The sequence below is a fragment of the Ursus maritimus genome, unplaced genomic scaffold, assembly GCF_017311325.1.
Source record: "Ursus maritimus isolate PB19 unplaced genomic scaffold, ASM1731132v1 scaffold_19, whole genome shotgun sequence".
NCBI classification, from domain to species: Eukaryota; Metazoa; Chordata; class Mammalia; order Carnivora; family Ursidae; genus Ursus; species Ursus maritimus.
In genome coordinates, this window is record NW_024424341.1 from 39,102,672 (window position 1) to 39,130,613 (window position 27,942).

The 27,942-nt window shown below is 49.0% G+C and overlaps 3 protein-coding genes across 3 annotated transcripts in view; 2 read left to right on the forward strand and 1 right to left on the reverse strand.

Moving 5' to 3' along the window:
* The window catches only part of ANKRD27 (ankyrin repeat domain 27), a 47,967-nt gene extending 32,654 nt beyond the window's left edge, over positions 1-15,313 (reverse strand). The window contains exons 1-3 of the mRNA XM_040633692.1: positions 15,157-15,313; positions 7,266-7,395; positions 686-796 (exon numbers count right to left, since the gene is read on the reverse strand). Coding sequence (XP_040489626.1) covers positions 686-796; positions 7,266-7,367 — 213 coding nt within the window. The 5' untranslated portion in view covers positions 7,368-7,395; positions 15,157-15,313. The remainder of the gene's footprint in view (positions 1-685; positions 797-7,265; positions 7,396-15,156) is intronic.
* Positions 15,314-16,326: 1,013 nt separating this feature from the next.
* Positions 16,327-17,034, forward strand: LOC121103369 (regulator of G protein signaling 9 binding protein). The gene has a single exon (XM_040633030.1). The coding sequence runs from the start codon at positions 16,327-16,329 to the stop codon at positions 17,032-17,034; it is 708 nt and encodes a 235-aa protein (XP_040488964.1).
* Positions 17,035-27,084: 10,050 nt separating this feature from the next.
* Positions 27,085-27,942, forward strand: part of NUDT19 (nudix hydrolase 19) — a 6,042-nt gene continuing 5,184 nt past the window's right edge. Inside the window, exon 1 of the mRNA XM_008689066.2 lies at positions 27,085-27,795. Coding sequence (XP_008687288.2) covers positions 27,100-27,795 — 696 coding nt within the window. The 5' untranslated portion in view covers positions 27,085-27,099. The remainder of the gene's footprint in view (positions 27,796-27,942) is intronic.

Below are 27,942 nucleotides of genomic sequence, written 5' to 3' on the forward strand. Positions count from 1 at the left end.
TTTTTTTTTTTTTTTAAAGATTTTATTTATTTATTTGACAGAGATAGAGACAGCCAGTGAGAGAGGGAACACAAGCAGGGGGAGTGGGAGAGGAAGAAGCAGGCTCATAGCGGAGGAGCCCGATGTGGGGCTCGATCCCATAACGCCGGGATCACGCCCTGAGCCGAAGGCAGACGCTCAACCGCTGTGCCACCCAGGCGCCCCTTAACTTATTTAAGTTTTTAAAACATACTTGTTTTTTGTTTTTGTTTTGGCTTAAGTTTTAATAACATTTTTTTAAGAATGTTTTTTAAAAAGTTAAAATTCACCCCTGATGTCCGATTTGTGGCCAAAACACTGATGAGCTTTCAAGAGCACGGGGAGAAAACAGGTTACTGACAAGACCTCGTTCAGGAGGTGTTCCAGAGACTTACCAGCAGGAGGCCCTCGAGGAGGGAGAGATGCCCTGCCCTCCCCACCCCTCTACCCGCCCTCCTCCCAGGCAGAGGCCAAGCCAGGCCCTGCTCCTGACTACCATCTCCTCTTTCCTCAAAGGCAGGGGCCCTCCAACCCCATGCCATGGGCTGCTGTGCGTGTCCGAGCCATCATTTACCACAGCAGGGACAGGGTGAGACGCAGGACCCCCTGCCCCCCCTTCCCAAACACTGAGTGAGGGACCCTGGCTGACCCACAAAGAAATGAATACCTTTCCATTTAAGGTCTGAAAGTGCTCTTCCACGGGTATCAAAATATAGGACTCGAACTGACAAGTGGACTGAACGCTGCTCGACAAGCTTCCTTTGCAGGGCACCAGGACCTGGAAACAGTAAGCAGGGTGAAGAGTACGAGATGTGCCACTAACGGCTGCGGGAGGACGCTCCCGCCAGGACTGCTGTGGGGACCCTACTGGCAGACAGAACAAAGCGACTGGGGTGACGGACGTCCTGATGGCAAAGCCGTGACCCCAGACCTGGGCAGAGGGGCAGGCGCAGGCCCCCAAGCTTGTTCCCACACGTGCTGGGTCCCGCCACCCACAGCCAACACCAGGCGCCCCCTCTATTCTCAAGAGGCTCAGGGACGACTCCAGAGGCAGACAGGGTAGTTTGGAAAGAACAGAAAAGTGTTAACTAAAAAGTCACATGTAATCCCAAACCCCGCCGCCTGAATGAGAAGAAACACTGCACCTTGAAGATAGTTTCCTTCCGTCTTTTTTCTCTATTTTTTTTTTAACCCGGTTGTGATCATAGTTTGTAATACGAGCCGCAGAAACAGGGTTTCCTACGGCAGATCACCACCTCCACCAAGGTGTCTCGGGGTGCCAGACTCTGTCCTTGGGGCGGGCTCCATCTGAGATGTGAACTGTGGCCCGACTGTGGCCACCACACGGCCTCTGCCCTGGCAACCACACATGGGCCTGTGCGTGGCAGCTCAGGGACTCTCTCAGCTCAAGTGTACTCGGAAGGAACACGACCAAGCTGGTGGAGACCCTCGGAACCCCATCTCCTAAAAGCAGCCCGGCACAAAGCAAACGGCTTCTGCGCTATCCCCATCCTGCAGACAAGGAAACTGAGGCCCAAGGGAGCCGAGGAACCTGTCTGGGGTCACGTGGCCAGTGAATGGTGAGGCCCTGACGCAAACTCCTGCCGCCTCCTGGAGCCAGGGCTGGAGGCTCAGCCCAGAGCCCGCTGGAGTTCCCGCTGCAAAGACACCGTGAAACCGCGCAGCCTTGACAGCCGCTGTCACCCAGGCCGCGTAGGAAGGGAGGCTTGGCCTCCCCCCACACAGAGGGACACGCCAACTCCTCAGAGCAGAAGGAGGCACTGTGGATGGAAGCACATTGACAAAATGGCCCGGCCTCTCCTCAAAACATCGAGACAGAATCAGATGAACATCTAACTACCAATTTCAGGAAGTGCGGTGAACAGAGGACCACCGTCAGCACCACCCCCGGGGCCGCAATTGGCAAGAGCCAGAACTCTCCAGCATGACTGACCCGGCTGAATGCACTGCAAAGGCACAAAGAAAGAAAACGAGGGAAGGGGAAGGTAAAACGAAAAAGCAGCGGAACTCTGTGGAGACGGTTTCCCAAGGCCACACGTATGTCGACACTGACCACGCCTCACACGCGGGGCACGCGCGCCTCTGCGCACTTCACTTTAGCTCCGCAGCGAGGAGAAAAGACAGACGTAGAGATGCGACCATCCAATGTGACGTGTGGATCTCCTCTGGAGCCTGATCTGAACAAACCCACCGTGAGACAGGCAATTGGGAGATGATCTGGGAAACGTGAACAGGGACTAGATGGTGGACAATATTGAAGAATTAGTGTGGAAAGTTTTAGCTGTGATAATGGCATTGTGGTTACATTTTTTTAAAGAGTCCTTATCATTTAAAGACACATTTCTAAATACCTACGGATGGAACTGTATGAGTACCTGACATAGTTTTCTGGGATTTGCTTCAAAATAATCCAGTGGCCGAGGGTGGAGGGCGGGAGGGGACAGAAATGACATGTGATGGGCCACCGAACGGATCACCCCTGAACATGGGTGACAGGTGCATGGGGCTCATTACATTACTCTTTCTACTTTGATCATATGTTTGAAATTGAGCTCAGTCAGTAGAGCACGGGACTCTCAATCTCTTGGGGTCACAGTTTGAGCCCCAAGTTGGGCATAGAGATTACCTAAAAAAAAAAAAATCATTTTAAAATAATTTAAAATTTTATGGGATGCCTGGGTGGCTCATTCGGTGAAGCGTCTGCCTTTGGCTCAGGTAATGATCCCAGGGTCATGGGATCTAGACCCATGTCGGGCTCCTTGCTCAGTGGGAAGCCTGCTTCTCCCTCTGCCTGCTGCTCCCCCTGCTTGTGCTCGCTCTCTCCCTCTCTCTGGCAAATAAATAAATAAAATCTTTTAAAAAAATTTTAAGTTTTAATAAAAGTGAAACTTTAAAAAGGGGAAAAAATAAAGATGAAAGAAGGAAAGAAAGAAAGAAAGAAAGAAAGAAAGAAAGAAAGAAAGAAAGAAAAGGTAGGCCCTCAGGTTTAAGCCTGAATTGAGAAACAGCCCCCTCACGGCCTCAGGGAGCACAGGAAGAAGAGCCTGGAGACCCTAGGGCCAGCCACAGGCACAGGAATGCCATGAATCAGATCTGGGGGATGTTTAACGCCCAAACTTAGGGAGGCCCAGAGATGGTCCCAAACCTGCTCTATGGATGAAGGAGTCACACGGTCCCGTGTGAGAGACCAGGAACGTCTGAGGTGCTTTGGAGAACCTCAGCCCAGCTGTGATTACATTCTATTGACCTGTTTACATCCGCTTTGTCTGCCTCCCTAACTTAGAGTACGATGGGCTCCTGGTGCATTGTATCCCTGTTACCAACCTCACTGTTCAACATACAGTAGGTGCCCAATCAATGTTTGTTGAGTGAATAGGGGTCCTCCAATATCAAGGACCCCCTCGCCCCCCCAGTTTTCAGGCAGACAATGCTGTCCAGAGCATTTCATTGCAAGCAGAAGCCAGCAGCTGGGCTCTCCGGCTGAGAGGGAGGGTGAGGAGCCAGCCGCCGGGGCTGGGGACATGGAACAGCTATGAGGCTGCCCGTGGGAGGCGGGGTCAAGGGCAAGTGCCTTCGGGGCTCTCCCAAGACGGTGCTTCAGACTTCTGGAGATCTCATGGGCATTATAGCCTAGGTGGAGGACACAAGGCTGAGTCTCTGAGTAGACCGTAAGTGGAGGACCCCTGCTTATTTTAAAGCTTAACAATAAAACTTTTTATTCTAGTCCCTTTATAAAGAATTTTTAAATAACAGTAATTAAAGAAAGGACAGGAGAATAAAAGCAAGAATCAGCATTCGTGACGCTACTCCAGGGCACCCTCCTGACTCCTCCCCAATGTTAGGGTGACTTCTGTCCTGACACCCATTCTTCTGAGCGACCAATGGCCAGCTTCTGGAATCCCCCGAAGGCATGCTGTGTTCCCCACTCATCTGCACAATCCTGGACACCCCGTGTGGTGCCTGGCACGTAGTGCACGCTCAACAGATGTTTGTTGGCCGGGTCTACGCCAAAGGAATCCTAAGAACTAGAGTATGGACCTTAGTGCCCTCAGCTGGCCTGTGCGGGTATTCTCCTTGAAAGTCAGTTCTTTGGAACTTGGAAGACATGCTGACAGGTTCCCAGGCTAGCCCTCAAAAGCCTACATACCCCATAATTAAAAGATCACAATAGGGGCGCCTGGGTGGGGCAGTCAGCTGAGCATCTGACTCTTGATTTCGGCTGGGGTCATGATCTCAGGGTCATGGGATCAAGCCCTGTGTCGGGCTCCGCACTCAGTGCGGAGTCTGCTTGAGACTCTCTCTCTCTCTCTCCCTCTGCCCCTCCCCACCATGCGTTCTCTCTCTAATAAAACAAATCTTTTTTAAAAAAAAGATCACAATAAGAGGAACAAAATTAATCTCCCTTTGTAATTTTTTTTCTCCTATAGGCAATAACCCACCTGAGGATCCTGGAGGACCTTCCCCCTGCCATGTCGTGGACAAGAGCCCCAGGGAGGCAGCAGGCCTGCCCGGCCCACTCTGAAGAAACCACAGTGTGTAATTAGCTGGATGCTAATTAAATAGAACAGGGGTGACTATTAGAAGCAGTGTGGGGGTGTCACGAGCCTCTGTGGTTGGAACCTGGGAAACATGGGGAAAAGGAGCTTCCCCCATCCCGTCAGAGAGCAGGTGACGATGGGAGGTGCCCGCCTGGATGCACGGGCATCCCAATCAAAGGAAGGTTCTGGAAGGAAGTCAAACTCGAGGAGGGAGGGGGCGGGTGGAGGGAGCAGTCAAGCTGCACCCCTCAGCTGCCAAACACCATCGCATAAGGATGGCCAGCGAGCTGGGCTTTAGGAAGAGGTGTGAGGGGCAGCTAACCCTGGCGGGGAGGGACGCATATGTTTAAAAGTGATGATTTCACAGTTTAGAGCCCGATAAATGACTCTGAGCCCCAGGGCTGATTCAAGGGCAGTCAAACTTGGCCCTATGGCCAGGCCCCAAGGAAAGAAAATCAGCATTCACCTGCTGAGGCAACAGGAATCCCTTCGTGGTGGCAGAAATGATAAGTACTCTTCCAGAGGTGACTGGAATATTCTTTTTCATTCCACCAACAGATGTATGTGGAGCACTACTGTGAATTAGAGCAGGTCGAACTGGAGCCCTTGTCACACAGCCAAGAGGGTCAGGAGCTAGCCATCAACATCTGAGTGGGCTGAGCTGGGCAGCAGTAGCCAGCTCCTTCCCACGGTGACTTCTGCTGAGGAGTCAGCCTCACTGACTCTCCCATCTACTGCAGGCCACAAAGTCAGTGTTGCCAAGTGTGGACCCCAGGCAGCTCCCCATGGACCCTGCAGATCTCAGGGGGACGGAAGAAAAGACCTAGGATACCACTGTGAACTTGGGATGATACAGTTGAAGAAGAATCTCCCATTCCTCAGTGGAGCCAAAAGGAAGATGACCAAGATGCCAAAGTTCTTATTCAAAATTTCCCTTTCTCTGAAGTGAGCTCGAGTGGGAGTCCACTACTTGCAGCTGGAAAAGCATCTACCTGGTGACGGGAACCGAGCTAGGTCCTGGCAACACAGTGGTGAGCAAGACATACAGGTCCCACAGAGAGAGAGAGCACGCATGTGAACTGGGGGGATGGGCAGAGGGACAGAAAGAATCTTAGGCAGGCTCCACCCCCAGGATGGAGCCCAATTCAGGGCTCGATCTCACGACCTTAGATCATGACCTGAGCTGAAAATCAAGAGTTGGATGCTTAACTGACTGAGCCACCTAGGCGCCCGCACAGCGTGGCATTCTTAAAGAGCAAGAGAAAGTTACACATAGTCTGCTCTTACCCAGAAGACAGCATTTTTAAAAATGTTACAGAAGAAAGATGGGGAAGGAGTATTTCCCAAATTTGTTTAGCCCCTCCCCTTAACATGATTGCTTTGCATCCTGTACTTCTTCTCTGGGACATGTACCACAACTGTAATTAGCAGATATTTGCCCAGAGCATGACCATCTCTCCCAATAGCATTTAAGCTCTATAAAGGTAAAGACGGTGATGTTTATTCCCATTTTTTGTTGAACCCTCAGCATCAAACATGGTACCTTGCCCAGAAGAGCATTTAATAACTACTGTGAGATGAACAGATGATAATGTCTCTGGGTGAACTTTATATGATTTTTCTTGTCTTCTTGGAAAGTTATATTCTCCAATTGTTTTATATACATATACATACATATACACACACACATATATACGTATATACATATGTATACATGTACATATACACACACATATACACACCCACAAAATGAGCTTTATGACTTCTAAAAACCAAAGTAAAGTAATTCTGGGAAAAACATATGACTCACAAAACCAATCCTAAAAACTGGAAGGAACTTGGAAAAAGCAGGCTTGGGGTGGCAGTGGGACAGAGTGGGTAAGGTGAAAGTCAGCTCCCAGTCCCAAAACAAGGCAGCCGACAACCCAAAGTGAACCTGAGCTATGCTGACTTGTCTAGTTCCAATCCTTGGCCACAAAGTAGGAGCATAGTACGAGAAGAGGACAGCACACAAAGACAAACACAAAGGCAAAAAAAACAAAAAACCCTGAAAATAGAAAAGCAGTAGCACAAAGGCAGCAAGTGCTCTGTGCGGCACAGGGCCGTGTGTATCAGAGGCCCGCTGATGCCAGGAGCAGAAAGCCCGCCTCCCTGCAGGCAGCAGATGCCCCACAGACTATGGTTTCTCTCATGTGCTCCCCTCATCCTGCCATCTGGACACCTCCATTATTCCACCGGTTCTTTCCCTTTAGGAGATGCCTTTCAAAGCAACATACAAATGTGTTCACATGTTCCCTTACTATATGCGAGTGAACACACACCTCACAGACAAGGACCCATGACACCCTGAGAGAAATACACTTTCTTCCCCCAGAAGCTCTCAAGGTCAATGTGGAAAGAGAGAAACAAGACGAATACCATGAGATCAGTGTCAACAGGGGCTGTCCACAGAGAAAGAATTACACCCGAGACTGGTGCAGAGCCAGGAGGCTTCCTGGAGGAGGCAGCTCATGGTGGTCCCTCTCTGCTCGTTCTCATACTGAGCATGGTCTGGGGGTTGTTACATTCAGCAGGTTTGTAACTGACTCTCTCTAAAGTTAACCAAAGTCTATGGTATTTCTGGCCTTATCAACACTGCTTGGTCCACACCTGATGGAGAAGGACAACCCCCAGGATTGATGCACTTACAATGCCATGGGTTTGGGCCACCTTGCTGCATAAGTCAGGACGCCACTTTTGAAGAGCCAAATAGAAAGGATTTTTCAGGAGATCTTCATCATACAGAGCCATATGGACTTCAGATGGCAAAGAGAGTCTCCTGGGACAAGGGGAGAAAAAGCAGTAAATGACCACTTTCAGATTTATTTAACACATAAAAGTCCTGATCTGGCAATTTCTAAAAAGTGTCTCTGACATATATTATTCTACTCGACAGGAAATATCAAAGATAACCCACCAATTGCAAGATGACTTTTTTACTGGTTAACTGCAGACATTATATTCAGAAAATCTTGTTCAGGGGTGTGTGGGAGGCTCGGTTGGTTAAGCGGCTCCTTCAGGTCAGATCATGATCCCAGGGTCCTGGGATCGAGTCCCGCATCAGGCTCCTTGCTCAACAGGGAGCCTGCTTCTCCCTCTGCCTGCAGCTCCCCCTGCTTGTGCACACTCACTCTCTCTCTCTCTCTCTCTCTCTCGCTCTCTCTCAAATAAATAAAATCTTTTTAAAAATCTTGTCAAACTCCAAGTCATTGCAAAAAAGTAAAAATGGCTATTTTTAGAACATCCTTCATGACCAAAATTATATTTTAAAGATATGCATAAATTTTAATGAACTATTTTAAGCATATAGAGAAATACAGAGGAATAATGCAAATCTGCCACCCAGAACTACCCAATCTTAACATTTTGTCATGTTTGCCTCAGATTTTTTAAGAAATAAAGTATATCGGAATAGACAGGGGGGCGCCTGGGTGGCTCAATCAGTTAAGTGTCCGACTGTTGGTTTCAGCTCAGGTCATAATCTCAGGGTCCTCTGATCAAGCCCTTCATCGGGCTCTGTGCTCAGCTCAGAGTCTGCTGGAGATTTGTCTCCCTCTGCTCCTCCCCTGCTCTCTCTAAAATAAATAAAGTCTTAAAAAAAAAAAATCAACAGAATCCCCCTGTGCCCCTCTCTGATCCCCTAAATACCATCACATTAAGGATTAGGACTTCAACATATGAATGGAGCGGCACAAAAATTCAGTCCATAGCATAAGCCAATTGTCCCATTATCCTTTTTTGAATAGTCTATCCCTTCCGCACTGGCCAATAACGCTACCTTCGCTATACTCCAAGTTCTCATATACGTGTGGCGTATTTCTAAGCTCTACTGTCTTTCAACAGTCTAGACCAGTGCCATCCAACAGATATATGAGAAATGTAATTATATATACACTATGCATAATGACATATGTAATTTAAAATTTTCTAGTAGCCACATGAAAAAGGAAACAGGTAAAATTAGTTTTAATAATATATTTATGCTAATATATCCAAAATATTATATTTTAACATGTGATAATATTTTAAAATTATTAATGATGTATTTTACATTTTTACTCCTACTAAATCTTCAAAATTTGGTGTGTACCTTACATTCACTTTTCAATTCATACTAGCCACATTCAAGGGCTTAAAAACCACATGCAGCTAGTGGCTATTATATTGGACAGAGAGGGGCTAGACCACATTAGTTTACATGACTACAGCTTCATAATAAGCCTTGATAACACATAGAGAAAGGCCTCCCTCCTTGTTCTCCAAAATTGTCTGGTTATTCCTAATTTTTTGCAATATCACATAAACTAAAATCAGTTTCTCAATTCTGCATTAAATTTATAGACTGGAGAGTCAACATCTTTATAATAATGAATCTCATCATCCATGGACATGGTATGTCTTTCCACGTATGTCTTCTTCTACGTCTTCCAATTAAATTAAATAGATTATACACAACTTTTATTAAATATTATTTGTATAGTCTGTTGTGAATGGGGCTTCCGTTGCCCCTGATCTACTCCATTTACCATATATAAGTGTAGTTTCACTGAGCTATCAGAGAGGAATATGAAAAACGGGCACAGAAAAAGAATCTGAGCCTCCATCTCAAGTGGTGCAATGGAGAATACAAACACCTGTCTTGAAGGACTCCCATTTACATGCTGCCTTCACTATTTTTGCCATACTGCATACCAATGGACCACCACTTACTGCTGGCCCACATGGTGTCTTTGTGAGAATTAGAAAAAGGCACCCCATCTTCTCAGTGGGTACCACAGTCCTATACCAGGGCACATGGCTTGGTAAGTAGCTCACAGGCTGTTTATCAGCCCCAGTTTGCCAACATCTCACTCTCCTGGGCACCTATGCAATTATCTGTATAATTGTACACAATGGCTCTACTGTTAGTGTTTGACACATTCCTTTAAACGCCTACTCTCTTTTAAAATTTATTTTTAAAATAACCCTTATTACAACTTTAAATATAAAAACAGTATACTCCAGGGTGCCTGGATGGCTCAGTTGGTTGAGCATCTGACTCTTGATCTGGGCTCAGGTTATGATCTCGGGGTTGTGGGATCAAGCCCTGTGCCAGGCTCCCGGCTCAGCAGGGAGTCTGCTTCTCCCTCTCCCTCTCCCTCTCCCTCTCCCTCTCCCCCTCCCCGGCTTGTGGTCACGCTGTCTCTCTCTCCCTCTCTCTCTCTCAAATAAAGTCTTTTTAAAAAGTTACGAGAACAACTGACATTATTTAAAACCTTGCTAGAGATACTACTGACTGCCAAATGTTCTGAGCTTGAGACCTCTTCTTTAAAATGAGAAAATCAGATGGGGCACCTCGGTGGTACGGTCAGTTAAGTGCCCACCTCTTGGTTTCGGCTCAGGTGGCTCAGGTCGTGATCTCAGGGCCATGAGATGGAGCCCACATCAGGCGCCACGCTCAACACAGTCGGTTTGAGTTTCTTTCTCCCTCTCCCCCTGCTCCTTCCCCCCATGCTTGTGTACGCTCTCTCTCTCTAAAATAAACACATAATAAAAATTTTAAAAAGAGAAAATTAGCAACCATTAAAGAACATCAAGTAAACTTATCCTTGATACCATCAGATAAATGAAATATGAATAAAAACTAAATTACTTTCTTACTATGTAACCATATTCCCACACGCCTTCTTGGGAAGATGCCAGGACAGCACATATAAGTAAGTACATTATGAATTCTATCTGTTACAGCTAATGATAAAAACAGCCATTATTTGAGAGCATCTTTGGTTCAGGTAACTGTGATAATTTCTGTTCATCCTCATCCTACTTTAATGTTCATGATAACTTACAGGCAATCGACTAAAACTAATGCTCACAATAACTACTGATATCAGTAGCCTCATACTTTGCAGATGAAGAAACTGAGGCTCGGTTGGCCAACTTGAGGTTACACAGATGTCAGAATTTATTCTAACATCCGCCTCTTTAACCACTACGCCCACTGTGTAAAATAAATATGCCTGGATTAAGGGTTATTTCATAAGCCACAGATGCACAGATTCCATACTTCATTTCCCCCAAAGGAAAAGTCACCATGACAGACAGCCACATGGGCCCTACACTGAATTCCCTCAGTCTGGTCCAGCCAGAACTGTCTCTGCTTCAGGCCCTCCTGGGAACTGCTTGAAGGAGGCCCCTGAGCTCCCTGCAAATCCTCTTAGGGGAGCCTAGCATGAAAAAGGCTACATATAGTCTCTTCCTGGACCCCAGAGACAGCTCTGCAACAAGTCAGGTATTTGACTTGTTGAATTCAATTATTATTAGAGCCCAAATAATCCTTCTATGAGTCCCTAACCAGCTGGATAATGTGATTTTGCTGGGACATAGTCACAAGAAAACAAAATTGTTTCTGGTTTCTGATGCAATTGGTTCTACATGACAGAGTAGAAAAGTTAAGACACCTTGGACAGAAACTGCACGAGAGACAGGATGCCGTATGGTCAGAATGAAGCTAGGAAGGGACCCTCCTTCTGCGCCTCAGACAGGATGCCGGCAGAGCTCCAACACCGCTACACCCAAGACTGAGGTGACAAGGACAGGCTCTGATGCAGGAAGTAACAACATGGCTGGGAGGCAAGGAAGGTGCATCCGCAGAGTAAAACCAACCCACAGCAGTGCTGGGACAGGTAAGGACCAGAGAAGGGAGCAGCAGGGAAGGGGATGGGGACCACAGGAGGCATCCCTGGCAGGGACCAGTGTAGGGCAAAGGTTCGGGAAGCAGGAGCAGGTTCCTGTGGGCACAGAAAACCCAAGAGTAACTTTTTTTTTTTTTTTTTTTTTTACTGGATGAGAAGGTGAGTCCAGAAATCCAAACAGTGCTGGTCAGAGAGGGACAGCAGGGTGGAGGGAGGCCCCTGAAAGCTACATCAAAACATTCAGCTCAAGTGCATGAAACACACAAGACTTGGGGCAAGTGCTGCTGGGGAGCGGGACACAGCCTGCTGGGTTTCAGCCTCAAGTCATCTGCTTTCTCTTGGACATCATTCCTCCTTGTTGCCAAGGACTGAACCCTCTGTCCAGGAGTAGGGATTCGAAGAGGGCTGTCCAATGCTCTTCTCAACCTTTTTGTCCTGGTGGTTAAAACATGTAAGAATCTAATACAATTAGGTGCTTAACGCTAGAATGGAATTCTCATATAGGGCATAAATACTGACAACAGGTTAACGCCCTCACAAGTTTTACTTGCAAGAATTCGTTTTATATTTTAAAATAACATGCAACATAAACTGAATATTCCTTATAAAACTGGAAAGAGGAGTAAATCCTCTATAAAACTCCGTTTAAAAAAAATTCCATCCCTGCCTAAGCTCAAATGATAGGATGATTTACAGCAAATCCAGCTAAATTAGGCAGAGATACCAAGTATCCCCTGAACATGAGTTATCTGAGGTTAATTCTATGAACAGGAGACCCAGGCAAGGTCTCAAACTAGTACCGGACATTTCAAGGGGTGGTGTGTACACTTGTGGTTTTGTGGTCTACAACCGTCCCACCAGCCCAGACGAGGCTGGGTGGTCAGGTGTCCCCATCGGGTGACAGTGTGCAGCCTGGCTCAGCAGAATCCAGCACAGGAAAGTCTGTGTCTCCCAGAGATAAACTCCCAGCTGAAATCTCACTGCTATGGTTGCTCCCACCCTTTGGTGAGGGCGCTCACCAAAGACCCACACCAGGCATATTTTCCAAAGGATGAGCATTATTCTGCAACTAGTTTAATTTGTGATAAAGAAGGAAAAGGCAAAAAGGGAAAACTTTCTAAATTATTTATGTTTCATAGCAAATGGAATCAACTGGATGACGTAATGTATGATATTACAGTCACTTATGTCCTCCTAGCCTGTACCGTCTATGGATCCTATCCGTATTTTTCTCAAATCTCGTCTTCAAAGCGTCCAGTCTGTGCCTGGCCACATGGCTCACTGTAGGCATGCTTTAACTGTTCATCCACTGGAACAAAATGATAGTGGGGTGTTAGAGGAAGCTCAGACTCCCAGGGAGGGGTCATCTCTCCCAGAAGCTGGAAATCCACTGCCCATATCCAGGGGAGGGTGAGGGACTGGCCCGAGGCAGCCATGCAGGCACTGGCAAAATGCCAGAAACAAACGATCTACTCAGAGCTGGCTAAACAGTGACAGCTGGAATGTGGAGAGTCCCACAGGGAGGGAAGGCCTCAGAGCTGGAAGAGGGGTGTGACCACTAAGGGAGCAGGAGAGTTTGGAGGAGGCACAACCACCCCTGGATTTGGGTCTGAATCCTTTCTAGATCTATCCTCGCATGGTCACATTACTCTGCTCCTCTAGGAGAAGATCAAATTACAGGACACCAACCTAATCCTGGCAATTCATAAACAAAGGGAGAGCCCCACAGAAACACTAACAGTACACAGATGTGGGAATAACAAAGACCCTGTAGTTGCCCTCATAAGGCCAACACAGTCCAAGAGCCACAAGGAGATACAATCAAGACCTTGACCCCAGCCCCTACGCAGACAGTACTGATGTTCTCCCAGTGAAGCTGCCAGGCAGGATGATTTCTGGTGGCAAGCCAGAGTGAGGCGAGCTCACCCAAGTGATCTGCTCAACTTCAGAGCCTCAACTGCTCTCCTGCCACTGAGGCTAGACACAAGTATCTGCCCCTCATCTCATCCTGCCCTTCTCCTTCAGAGGCCTCTCCCCTCCTGACCTTACTCGGGCTTGTCCACAGGAAAGACAAAGTGATCTTTCCAACACTGAGGTCTACTATGGGGCAGTAGTCCCCCTTACTCTCTGTTTTGCTTTCCGGTTTCAGTTCTCCACGGTCAACTGGGGTCTGGAAACAGACAATCCGCCTTCTGACGTATCATCAGAAAAGCAGCTAACGTTACATCACAATACCTATACCCTCCACCTCACTTCTTCTCATCACCAAGGCATTTAATCATCTCACATCATCACAAGAAGGGTGAGTGCAGCACAAAAGATATCTTGAGAGAGAGACCACATTTACATAACTTTTATCACAGTATATTGTTAATAATTGTTCTATTTTGTTATTTTTGTTAATCTCTTACTCTGCCCACTTTACACATTAAACATATCATAGGTGTATGTAGGTATAGGAAAAACAAAACGGAGTATAGGGTTTGGTACTATCTGAGGTTTCCACCATCCACTGGGGGTCTTGGAACCTACAACCCCCATGGACTAAAGGGGGGCTACTATATTCTTCCAGGACTTCCCCTCCACTCCCTACGAGATGAACTCCCAATTTCTCTTCCTGGCATTAAGGGCTTCTCATTCTGGCCTTCTACGCATCTCTGTAGCTTCATATCCCTCGGCTGTCCCTAAAGCTCCCCAAAGTGATGGGTTTTCCCTCCTTCCATCCATTTTGTCTTGAAAACTACTCTTTACCTGTCAAGGCCCCCATCTGGTCAGTGGATGGCTAAGACCCTCCACCATGGAGAATGGCCAAGGCCTGGAGTGTCCAAGCCCTGGCCACAAATGGCCCCAACTCTATAGATGAAAGGACAGAGCACAAAGTGAGAGGGAGCCCTGGGGCCCAGCGCTCTGGATCTTCTGAACCGCCTCAATACCATGCTGGGGAAGGTCGACTCAAAACGCTAATATCCCACTAAGATACCCTGCTCTTCTCTGGGGCTGGTGGGAGGGTGAGCTAATCAAAATAAGGGCCTCTCCCCATGAAACCCATAAACTTGGAAAACCCCAGCTCGCATGCAAACTAGTAGACCCTCCAGTCTCACCAGCCCCTCCTTCCCTGAATGTCCTAAATCCTCAATGAAGACGCGTTATTTGCTCCGTGGCCCAGCACCGGCAGCTAGTACCCAAGTCCCCAACATCGCCAGGGGCCATGCCGAACTCGCGCGCCTCGGGCAGTCTATGTTCAACGAAAAGGACTGAACGGACCCAGAGTCCGGAACATCTCTTGGTGCTTAAGTTTTCCTGGAGTAATTTTTACCCAGCAGGACGAAGATATCCGGCCCCTCAAGAGGCTGGCAGGCAGGGATTCCCTCCTCCCTCCCCTGCGCCTTCACTACCCCCGGAGGCCACAAGACCCCAGGCTCCGGACCCTCACCACACCCTCCCCCTCCAGCGGCCCCGCCAGGCGGTCCGCAAACCACGGAGGCCACTCAGCTCTTGAACGACTGCCCCGCCCACTGCCCCCAAGTCCGAGCTCCCAGGACCCCGAACCCGCTGACCCGTCCTGTAGTCGCGAGGGTCAGAGGGCGCATTCTTCGCCACCCCGCACTCCAGGGGCAGAGAGAGCCCGACTGCCGACGGGACCCGCAGAGCGCGGGCAGGGCGATCCAGCCAACGAGGAGCTAGGATCTTGGGGTGCCGCCCTGAGGCAGCCAGCCCAGCCTGGGTGAGCCGCGGGGCGCTGGCCGCGGAGAGGAAAAAGCCCCTCCCCCTTCCAGCTCCGGGGCCCCGCCCGGCCTCCAGGCCCCGAGGCGCAGCCGTCCCGAGGGAAGGAAGGCGCGGGATGAGACAGGAGGGAGGACACTTACTTAAAAGGCTACATAGTTTCACTCCCTGTCCTTTTCTGAGCCGCGGCGACGCCTCCCGGACCCGGGACTCGGACCTCGGTGCCCACCACCCCAGCACAGCGGTTCTGCTCCACCGCCCACCTCTTTACTCCGCCGTTGGGCGGAGCCGCGCCTGGTCAGCCCAATGAGCGGCCGTTGTTATTCAGAGTGACGTGTGCGCAGAGCAATCATTGAGTCTGCCCAGCCGGGGTGGGGCTCAGGCGGTGCACAGCACTTCCTACTCAGGCCCGACCAGCCCTGAGTCGCGGACTGCGCGTGCCCGGAACGGGAGGGGGCGGGGCCGAAGCTGATCTGACACTAGAGGTGGGTTCCAAGCTTGGTCCCTGGAAAGCGGGCTGTATCCGGATGGGAAGACCCCGGAGCTGTCCCGCGCTGCGGATCGCCCATTACTGCTACCTTTAGAGAGCGGAGGTGCCCAGCCCTACGAGGCACACCACTCCGTCGCTGGCAGGCTCTGGGAGTTAGGGTCCCTGGGTTCTGATTCCCTCACGTGTATGGACGTCGCGTGACCTAGGCCCCCTTTTTTTACCTGGGCCTCAGTTTCCCCATCTTTACGATACTGGAGGGTTGGAACTGCCGAGTGCTAGTATTCCAAAACTAATGGGGAGAGGAGCAGAAGGAGATGGGGGACCCACACGTGACTTTCCCGCGCGGGGCCCCGCCCATCCCTGGTCGGAGGGATCCAAGCGCCCTCCGAGGACGGGCGGGGGTGGGCGGATCATAAGAAACCCGACCCGGCAGCCCTTGGCAGCGGCTAAGGCGGAGCGCGAGGCTCCGCGGCCGGCCAGCCCTGGCGACGGCACCGGAGAATGGGGACCGCAACCCGGGCTTCGCAGAGAGCCACCTTGGAGGCGAGGGCGGTGCAGAGACTCGCTGTGTGACTCTGAGCGAATCGGGGGAGGATGGACCAGGGAATGGGAGATAGCTAACGGGGCTCCCTCTCTGCGTCCGGTCCGCAGAGGCGCACGTCGCGGGTCTCCAGAGGCTCCGTCGACAACAGCTGCAGCGCCGAGCTAGTCTCGGGCCATGAGGAGCGCGCGGGCCGCCGTCGGGGCTCGCAGCGTCCTGCCGCGCTGAGGGCGTGGAACGGAGAGGGGCGCGGGCGGCCGGGCCGCGCCAGAGCGCACAGCCATGGCGAGGGAGGAGTGCAAGGCACTGCTGGACGCTCTCAACAAGGCGACCGCATGCTACCACCACCTGGTGCTGACCGTCGGCGGCTCGGCGGACTCGCAGAACCTGCGTGAGGAGCTGCAGAAGACGCGCCAGAAGGCGCAGGAGCTGGCGGTGGCCACCCGCGCCCAGCTGACGGCCGCGCTGCGCGACCGGGGCCTGGGCGCCGAGGAGCGCGCCGAGTTCGAGCGCCTCTGGGTGGCCTTCTCTGGCTGCCTGGACCTGCTGGAAGCCGACATGCGGCGCGCACTGGCCCTGGGCACCGCGTTCCCTCTGCACGCGCCGCGGCGGCCGCTGGTGCGCACCGGCGTGGCGGGCGGCGCGGCGGGTGTAGCGGCGCGGGCCCTGAGCGCCCGCAGCTTGCGACACGAGGCGGAGGGCGACTTCGACGTGGACGACCTGCGCGAGCTGGAGCGCGAGATTCTTCAGGTGAGCGAGATGATCCACGACATGGAGATGAAGGTCAACGTGCCCCGCTGGACCGTGCAGGCCCGGCAAACGGCGGGCGCCGAGCTCCTGTCCAGCGCCGGCGCCTCCTCGGTGGGCGCCGTGTCCGTCCAGGAGCGCACGGGGCCCTGCGACCTGAGCAAAGCCCTGGCCGCCACCGTTTTCAGCGCCGTGCTGCTGGCGGCTGTGGCCCTGGCGGTCTGCGTGGCGAAGCTGAGCTGACCGACATGCGACTTTTCCTGCCATTACCACTCCCTCCCCGGAGACATCCCTCGGGAACGACGGCAATCGCCTGGACTCGGAATGGGAGTGGGATTTGGCACGTTTAAGGGAAGGGGTTCTAAAACCGTGTGTGTGTGTGTGTGTGTGTGTGTGTGTGTGTGTACACATGGGCGTTTCAAGCACACATCTGCTTGGGCAGAACATGGTTTCCTCTTGCTGGCCGGGGAAGAGTTAATTTTGCACGGGCAGCCAGGGCATTACCGCTAATGTATGCAGCAGCTTTATCCCCTATTAATAGAAAACCGTCCACAGTGACCCCAGATTCCTCCGAGTTAATGGGTGACCACGTGTGCTGCTGGGGCGTGTTTACACGGTGCCTGAGTTTGGTGCCCCCACCCCTACCAGCGATTCCCACTCTCTGCGTGGGGCAGTTTGAAAGAAGGGTGAGGTGAAATGAAGTCGGGGGGAGGGGAGTTGTTTTGCTTTGTGTGGGTGGTGATTTTGTTTCCTGGACAAAACTGTAAGAAGGTGTAAGCAGGTTTTATTACCTTAATCCTTTGGGGCCTAAGCTTAGGAGAGTGTGCAAAGAGAAGTCCGTGCACCATTTCTCTATGGCACACCATTGAGCTTCTTGGCAGAGTTTATCTATTAGTCACCAAAAGCAGCTAGAAGAGGTTTGGGTTTGGGGCTTGGTGACCTCCCCCACAAATGCTGACCCTACTTAGGAAACCAGACAAGACACGTCAAAACTGCCCCCACAGGCTTGGATCCACTGCACCCACTTGCCTACTGAAAAGGGCTCTCCTGGGTCAGCCTGGAAGGCGCACAGGCTTTGGGAAGGGACTTATGCTATTCAAACACGCACTTTCTCCTTTCCCGGGGCTTGTGTTTGTTCCAGAACTAGACCAGAGTTTTTGATCCTCCTTTGGGGGAGGGCTGCAGAATCCTCTTTGGAGCCCTTAATCCTATCTATCCCTTGGAATTTGCCTGCTGGCCAGTAGGAGAGCTGGCTTTGGAGGAAGCTGCACAGCTCCCTGACCCTCACACTGACCCCTGAGAGGGTAAACCTCACTGCCGCATGCCGTCAGAGCCGATTAGCCCTGAGACTGGGTCTCAGGAGCGTTTTAAAAACAATAATCATCAAGAAAGAAAAACCACGTAAGCACACAATGCCCTATCAAAGCTGTTTTTTTATAGAGGACATTTGGCCACGAAGTCATACGTGCCAATGAGTCAAACACAGTGGTCTTCACTTACATCCTGAAGTTAGTAAATATACACCCATTATTAAAATAGACCTTCTGGAAGGCAGGAGGTCATAGCATAAACCACTGGAACCAGGGTGTCCATAACAGAGGTTGAGTGACCCGTGCTGCTTTTGCTCAGTAAATAAAGAAGATGGAAACCCCTGGGTCCCAGGCTGGAACTGCCATGAGCAGAGCCACCACCTGCCACCAGTGGGGCAGAGGAAACGCAGTTGGGGAAATAAGGCTGAGAAAACACATCTCAAAAGGTAATTTGGAATAAAACCCAGAGACTTTGGTTTGGCTGAAAACTGACAAGGATTTTTTTTTTCACTTTTTTACCCTAAAAGTGGGAAGAGGAGGGAAATGACAGTTTCACAAAGGCAGCTTGGAGGGCCAAGGGATTTAGGGGCAAATAGCAGGGGTGGCGCCTTGCCCAGTCCTGAGGGCCACCTGGCCAGCCCAGCTCACCCCCCCCCCTCCTCAACACACAGATTCCAGTACCTCATAGTGAAAATATGGGATCTGTGTGGTGTGTGTGTGTGTGTGTGTGTGTGTCTGTGATAATGGCTTTAAGACACCCACAAGGTCTTAAGCCGATTAAAAGTTTTATGACCTTAACTAATGAAAGGAACACCTTCTGCCTCATCTGAATAGCGGCCACTTCAAATTCTTTTGCACCTGCCCGCTCAGGGTAACTTCAGAGATGACACAAAATTTTTCTAACTCCCCTCGTACCCTCATCCCCCTCCCATCACAACACAATACAGAATCTCTGTTACCTTCTCCAAGGTCTCAGTTCTCCCAGACAAGAGGAGGCTGGGCATTTTGTAACCCAATGTTGGAAGCTATCCTTTAACACCACACCCTAAGTATATTCTCCTGTTTCTAATACAATGACTCTTCTGTTCTTATCAAGTTATTTTGGTTCAGAACGACGACAAAAATTGTTCAGCCGAACCTATTGAAGAAAAAAACCCATCCGATGTTGTATAATCCATAGAGAGCAACAAACGTCTTTGTTGTCACCCTTTCCACCCACTTAGCAGATCTTTAGGTATTTAATTATACGTGCAATCAGATGTGTACCTAATTCCGAGAGTCCTCTGCTCACTGAAATTAGGTATAAAATGTTGCACCCACACACCAAAAAAAGCTGAATGACAATGAACATATTTATCCTATGGACCTGTGAACCTGAACAACGCTATGTTTGCAAGTTTTAAGCATTAGGAATATTTGATATTATTTGGAGTTCTAACATTGCCTACTAGAACTTTCACTATGTGATGCAAGCAGACTCACTTTCTGCTTGAGCAATAGGCTGCTGTCACTATCTCTCTGCTCTCATTTCTATGTATATAATTCAAGACATTGCTTTCTGATAGAAGCCTGATTCCATTTAGGTGTTTGATATCAAAGTCATTAATTTTCTAAAAAAAATTTGGTATGATTTTATACCATGTTACAAGTATAGGGAAAAATTCAATATTTAACATAGGGTATATATCATAAGGTCAACGTTAGAGTCTATGGCAAAAAAAACCCAAAAACCCGTCTAGTTTCCGAAATTAAAGATACAAGTTAAAGGATAGATCTTTATATCCAAAGCTAAATGCTATGATAAGTACCTGTAAAGAGAAAATATTCCTGCTTCTCTTTTGGGAAAACTACTATTTTATCTGATTCCAAGAAGAGAAGCAATTGGAATGTCAAGACACTTATGGAAACTTTGAACTTTGTTAGTAGGGGGGAAAAGCCCGAACACGAATGTTTGTAGAAGAGGAAAAAAAAAAAAAAAAAAGCCTGGCAAATTCATTTTTTGTGTGCTCGAAGAACTTAATGCTTTAAAATGCTGCAAGGGAGATATTTTTGGTAAGGAAAATTAGAGCATAACCTGCATGATTTACTTAAGGTTTACAGTAAGCTACATAAGAGAGTGTGATGTCAGATGACAGGTAGTTTTGGTTAAACGAGTGTTTTGGTTTGCATGAGGGTCCTGATGATGCTGCATTTTCCCTTTCAACCTGCACATTGATACATTTTTAGCTACTCCGTTGCTTTTCAGATATAGCTCTCCCTTCTGTCATGAACGCTTGTTCAGGGTGTGAGCCCCGACACATGTCACGTGTGAGCCTGAGAATTAAAGAACTTCAGACTGGCCTCCGTCTTCCTTTGGGGCGTGCCTCCTCTCTCAAGGCCAGATCAGCTATGATGGACAGGGGCTCTGCCTCTCTTTCCAAGTACCTCAGAGAAGTCATTGACCTCCCTGTGCCTGGGTTCCCTCCATGGTGAAATGAGGGGAGCCCTGATGATGGACTCAAAGGTCCCTTCCAGAGTTTAGAACATTTAACAGAATGCAGTAAAACAAGAAAGGATTATTCTGTTTGTTTGGGGGGTTTTGATTGGCATTGTTGGTCTGGGTACACACCGAAATGAAATGAAATGAAATGAAATGTTACAGTTTGGTGTTTATTATCTAAAATTCCATATAAATTTAAAAAATCAGAATGAACTGAGCTTACTGCGATTTTAGTCCATATCAGAATTAGAGGATGGACTTAAAAAGCAACTTTGCATAAATGCTATTTTATTTATAGTATTTAAATTAGATTAGGAATTTAAATTCAGACTGTAAGTCTGAGTCCAAGAAAGCCTACCATTGATTAAACAGTTGGTTTTACCCAGCAGTCGGGCCATCTAAACTGATTCTGGGAAATTACAGATGTGAAACCCTGTCCTTTATCATGGAGGCTGGGAAAATCCTACTCTGTAGGTAACCTGGAGCCCTCGGTACCATGACTGCATTGGCTGCTTGATGTCAGGACATGAGCACAGCGTGGGGGGTTTTGTACGTGGCATCAAATCCAAAGTAGAATTAAAGGCTTCATGTCGTTTATCTACCTTAAATTGTTTATTAAATTTAAAAAAAAGAACAAAGGTAACATGCAGCATTTATAACTGAGCTGGAAAAGACACCCTCAAATAATTCAGCTATCAACTCTTGTGATTTTATATATATATATATATGATGTATTCTTAATCTTCTTTATGCCCATCTGAAGTGAAGTGAAGGTCCTGATCAACACTGTTACCCTTCATAGATTTTATTACATAAAGAGATGTTCAGAAATACTCTAGGATTATAAATCTCCAAGTGCTTCTCTACGGTATGATTATACTTACCTTGTAAAGCAGGACGGAAGTGGGAAGAACGGTAGGTCTCCACATGAGTGATCTGTGGCTGTGGTCCACACAGATCAAAGTCATAGTCAAATACTATTTATTTGGCTCCTAAGAACTGACCAAAGGTGCAGGGACTGACCACATGCTGCTGCCCTGTGTCCTCGGGGATAAGATGGATTTCTCGGAAAAGCATTCCCCCTTTCATTTACTTATTTTCATCTCATTCCACAGAGGATTCTGGGTGTTTTCATTGTAGTACTATGAGATCTTGGGCATCCTTGCTTGTTGGTGTTTATAACCTAAGGCTTATATGACAAAGGTAAATAAGCCAAATGACAGCTCCCGTTGGCAAAGTGATTTTGAAGAGTCCTTTTAATACGCTGTTGCCAGAAAGCAAAGTTGAGTGTCCCCTGCCTGTATGGATGTTAGGCATATAGGGATCTACAAGGGAGTAAACAGAAATGAAAATATTTGTGAAGGTGGTGGGATTATGAATGGCGTTTTTTCAATAATTTAATGCTATACTGTTTTTACAATAAAATTCTGAATGCTTTTATCATCTAGAAAGTATTACTGTTATTAAAATATAAATTTTAGGTGCATGGGTGGCTGAGTCGTTAAGCATCTGCCTTCGGCTCAGGTCATGATTCTGGGGTCCTGGGATTGAGCCCCGCGTCAAGTTCCCTGCTCAGGGGGAAGCCTGCTTCTCCCTTTCCACTCCCCCTGCTTGTGTTCCCTCTCTCGATGTTTCTCTCTGTCAAATAAATAAATAAAATCTTTTTTAAAAAATTTAAAAAGTAAATTTTAACAGTTAGGGTCTCAAAGTATAAGGAGAAACCATTTCAGACCCTTCTCCCCTAAAAGCAAAGCAGAACAGTTTTGGAATCCTACCCCAGGGAATCAGAAGTTTTGAAATGTAGTATCAAGACACTATAGCCTTGAGGTTAAGAACACTAACTATGAAAGAAGGTACGCCTGAGTTCAGAGCAGATCTCATTGAAGTTCTTCAATGTCTCTGACCTTAATGTCCCTATCTTTGCAATGGGAGTAATAATCAGGTATACTTCATAAGGATATCGAAATAAAACTTTTTCCGGGCACAGGGCTCAATAAATGTTGGCTGCCACTGCTGTTGTTATTTATCAAACTACTTCAGAAGTCCCAAAATCGGATAATTGGGGAAAAGAAACTATATAAAAACATTTACCCCATTAACCTAGGTAAAATCTGCCAAAAAATCAATTTGAAGGTCAAAATTAGATACACTTATCAAAATGACAGAAGGTAATACAAAGATCAAGTACAGATTGCTTACCTGGAAGTTGGAATCTATGCATTTTTAAAGTCAAACTTATTGAGGTTTAAGTTAAATACAGTACCATTTGCCCTTCTCAGTTGAGCAGTTTTGAGTTTTGACAAAGGTATGCAATCATGTAACCACCACTGCAAGCAGGACTACGTTTTCTCTCTCTCTCTCTCTCTCACACACACACACACACACACACGTGTTTCCTAGTCAATCCTTTCCTTCTGCCCCAAGCTCTGGCAACCACTGACCTCATTTCTGTCCCTATAGTTTTGCCTTTTCCAGAATGTCCCATAAATGGAATCCATACATTTTTGAGAAAACAATGCTGTGAAACTTTTAAAAAACCCTTTTTTAAATGTTATTTTATTTTGAAGAATTTGAGAGAGAGAGCAAGAGAGCATGAGAGGAGAGAGGGTCAGAGGGAGAAGCAGGCTCCCCGCGAAGCAGGGAGCCCAACGATGTGGGACTCGATCCTATAAGTCCGGGATCATGACTCGAGCCGAAGGCAGTCACTCAACCAACTGAGCCACCCAGGCGCCTGCCCCTAAAACCCTTCTTAAAAATCATTTTGAGGCATAATTTTTATGTGGTGATTTGTGGCGCACGGGATGTTACTGGTCAATCACAGGTGGATTTTGTTGGCTTCTAGGAAGGCTGAACAGGGCAACTGCTACCATTGAGCGTCCAAGCTGAAGTTCTCTCTCTCTCTAGCTAGCCCCGTAGATCACGTTCTCTTCCTTTCTTTCCATTTTAACTGAAAAGCCTGATAAATAATGGACAACAAATGAATTTGGGCTTGCTGAACTTGAGACTGAACTAAAAGACTGCATGGAGCTAAGGTGAGAAGCAGCAGGACACATGGGGAAAGTTGTTTTTAATTTTCAAGGCTTCACATGCGCTAATAAACCAAATAAGGACTTTTTAAATTGTAAATAAAGCTGGGCAGGACCGGTAGAACACAGGAATGAAGAGTCAACTGTCCTTCACTATGAAGTAAGCAACTGTGTCAAACAGAGTGACTCACTCTCTCATGACCAAGTGGCACATGTAACCAACCACTAGTGGGGGATTGCTGTGCACACTTACTGTTAGGCCTGGAACCGCTGGCACAGTGCGCCTGGCAGGACGGGTCTGGGCAGAGAATTCTGAGAATATGCCAATACGTTTCTGACAGTTGCTGGTTGTGACCTTAAGTAAATCCCTCTGAACTCTTGCCCATTTTTCTACACAATTGGAGGCTTGTTCCTTTGTCTTTCCCCAGTTTATTATGTCTTAGACTTTCTTAGGCTGTTTTTTGTCATGATGAAGTTATAAATATGGAGAGGATGGCCAGTTGACCATTTTTTCCCCCTTACTGCTTCTAAAGTTTGAGTCAAAGATAATAGAAGAATTTACCTGTTTTCTTCTAATGCTTGGATGCTTTCGTTTTTTTATCCACTGTTACGACAGCTTCCAAGATGACCCCCAAAGATCCCCTCACCTCCTGGTATTTTGGTGTGGTGCCCATCCACATTGAGAAGACCAGTGTAAAAACAGGATACTGTGGAAATGGCAGGTGACTGACTTCTCAGGCTAAGTCATAAGAGGCATCATGGCTTCTTCCTCCCTCTCTCATTGGTCACTCTCTCTGGGTAAAGTTAACTGCCCAGTCTCAAAGACACTCAGGTGGCTCCATGGAGAGGCCAGTGGGGTGAGGACCTGAGGCCTTCAGCCAACAGCCATACGAGTGGGCCATTGTGGAAATGGATCTTTCGGCCCCCAGCTGACAGGCTGACCACAATCTCATGGGAGATACTGAGTCAGAACCACCCGGCTAAGATGTTCTCGAACTCCTGAGCCACAGAAACTGTGAGGCATTTATCGTTGTAAGCCTCCAAGTTTCAGAGGAATTTGTTAATTGCAATAGATTAATATATCTGCAAATTAATTTTTCCTCTGAGCAGAGCACATTAGATTTGAATATGATATTTGTATCCCTTTTGCTACTACAGGGTCTATTCTTTGCTTCTGTTCTTGTTCTTAGCTACAGTTCAGATAACCGAGGTTACAGGATGTGATCTGTGGATGATACATAAACTGGTATCGCATAACCACAGAGCCTCCTAGGACCAACACAGCCGTGTACAATTCTCGAGACTGTTCTGCGTTGGTTAAGACCCAACCAAAGCATGCCACTTTGCTGTGCACTCTAGAACCTGGGCATCTCACTCAGGAGTGACCAGCCTTTGGGAAAACTAGCTGATATCAAAATAAACATTTTCATCTATAAAACGATGGTGTTATTTTACAGTGAAGAGACTTAACCCTTCTGTGATTAGCTTCTCTTCTATAAAATGGCAATAACTATTTCCACCTTATGTGGTTTTGTGAGGATTATACAGCTAATACTTACAAAGTTTCTAGTGTCTCACACACAGCAAGTGCTTAATAATATCACTGTTATTACAACTTCTAGGATTGAATAACTATTACTTCAATCTCCCAAGCTAGGACTTAACTACTACCTGTCCCTTGCTCTGCATATTTAACCAATTACCACGTTACATCAAGTCTACCTCTTAGGGTGCCTGGGTGACTCTGTCCGTTAAGCATCTGCCTTCAGCTCAGGTTGTGCTCCCAGCGTCCTGGGATGGAGTCCCACATTGGGTCCCTGCTCAGCGGGGAGCCTGCTTCTCCCTCTCCCTCTCTGTTTCTCATGAATAAATAAATAAAATATAAAAAGTCTACCTCCTCAATACTCTGTAAATCATTCCTTCTCCCACCACACCCTCTCTCCATGGCCACTCTCCTGGTTTAGGCCTTCATTATTTCTTGCCTAGCACAGTCCATGGGTCTTCAGTCCAGCTCTCCAACTGAGTCACCATGCCGCTGTTAGGGTGACCTCTGAAGATATGAACTCGATCATGTCACCACCTTTCACAGCTTCCCATGGCTCACAGCACTGGAATCACCTGGGGAGTCAGGGAGTGTGAAAATACAGGCTCCAGGGTACCACTCCAGACTCTCCAATAGATTCTGAAATGCTTGTCTCAGAGCAGAGAGCCACATGCATCTGGGAAGCAGTTCAGGGAGGGGTCCCCCAACTGTGGATCCAGCGGACTCAAGGTAGAGGACAGCTGGTAGACCCTCCCAAGAGGATATGTGTCCTCCCTTGGCCTCCATATGTGCTTCTCTCAGTATGTAGACCCGCTTTTTTGTTTCTGGGATGCAGTCAATACAGGGATTTGCACCTTTAGAAAATGATGCTAACAAAAACCAGCCCCCAAACCAGCAGTGTCATCTGTGGATCCTCCCCCCGGAAATAAGTGACATAAAAATAATAGCTCTTAAATGAAGCCCACCAAAAGAACAGTATATATGTCATCCAGAAACATAGCAAATGTCATAATAGCAATTGTGGCAGAAGCTGTTCGCCACTGATGAGGAGTTGTAAAAGAGAAGATTCCAATTTAAACAGGCTCTAAGAGATAGTAATGTTTCTCTTGGAGGTGGGAGTATTACAGCCACTAAGAAAGTGAAGTGGAGAGAAATTCCCATCTCTAGGCCTGAGTTAAGCATCTCCCATGAAAGTGGAAATCATCAAATGATCTAAGATGCTTAAGGTGGTCCCAGGTGCCCTGACAAGAAAAGGTGTCCAGAACACAAGACAGAGGGGCCCTGAGGGGCAGGGACGCAAAGAGGACCTTTCGCATTCAGGCTGTGCCGTGGGAAACTCATTATTTGGCATCCGGTTCATCCATCAGTTCCTCATTGGTGGGATCAAGTGGGCCGGCAAAGCTCAGAGACCTACCCTTTGGACCTCTTTCTCTGCCAAAGATATACACGTTGTTGTCGACCCATGATTCGGGGATTAAGTCTTAGTTCTTCGGCTTTGGTGGGGTAGGTGTCACCGAGCCTGGTGAAATAAGTGCATCGCATTTTTACCATGGCAGGCCATGTACACCCCTGAGCATTCCTGCTCTCCGTCCGAGTGTCCTGGGTGGGGACGATGAGGCCCTCCTCTCAGGCGCCTGCGAACGACAATCCCTCGCCAGAGACAGTGACAGCCTTAGTCCTATGAACGACCCGACTGGGAACTAGGGCACTAGAGGCGTTGCTGGTCCGCCTCGGCGCCACGCCCCTCCCACAAGCAGGCGCGGGTGCAGGCCGAACAGCCCGAATTCACCCGGCGCCCAGTGCGCGCGCCACGCCTCAAGCTCGTCCTATGAGACACTGGCCTGGGTCCCCCAGTCCAGGACAACCGCTGGGGCGGTAGGATCGGTGCGCAGGAGCTCCTGCAGCGCCGCAACCCAGGGACCGGAAGTCTCCTGCCGCCAACCGCCCGCCATGAACGGCTCCCTGCGGCCGCACGCCAGCAGCTGGCGGCGGGCAGCCACCGTCGTGCTGGCGGCCGGCTGGGCGCGCCCAAGCCCCGCCGTCCCGTCGCTGCCCCCCGAGGGCTTCCGGCTGCTGCTGCTGCAGCGCTCCGGGAGCCAAGGCTTCATGCCCGGGGCGCACGTCTTCCCGGGGGGCGTGCAGGACACCGCCGACCGCTCGGCGGACTGGCTGCGCCTCTTCGCGCCGCACCACCGGCCGCCACGCTTCGGCCTGGGCCCCGCACGGTCGCGGCCAGCCTCCTTCCCAGGGTTGCCCGCCGCCGCCGCCGACGGGGACGCCGCGGCGCTGCCGGATGACGTCGCCTCCCGCATCTGCGCCATCCGCGAGACCTTCGAGGAGGCGGGCGTGCTGCTGCTGCGGCCGCGAGCCGCCCTGCCAGCGGCGCCCGAGCTGGCCCGGGCCCTCGCGCTGCCACCGGGCCTGGACGCCTGGCGCGACCGCGTCCGCCGCGACCCGCGCCACTTCCTGAGCCTGTGTGCGCACCTCGACTGCACGCCCGACATCTGGGCGCTGCAGGACTGGGCCGGCTGGCTCACGCCGTTCTCGCGCCCCGGCGGTCGCCGCTTCGACACGGCCTTCTTCTTGTGTTGCCTGAGCGAACCGCCGCCGGTCTACCCAGACTTGACCGAGGTGGTGAGCTGCCAGGTAGGGCGTGCTGGGCCGGAGTGGGGACCCACCCGAACTTGAGAATGAGGACCCGGCCAGCAGCCAAGGCCATCTGGAACCTCCCGATAAGCCCAGCATAGAGAGGCTGATTGCAGGTGTCCTTCCATCTATGATGGGGCCACAGCT

Excerpts from the sequence above, each read along its gene's own strand:
- LOC121103369 (XM_040633030.1), top strand. The coding sequence starts at position 16,327 with ATGGCGAGGGAGGAGTGCAAGGCACTGCTGGACGCTCTCAACAAGGCG.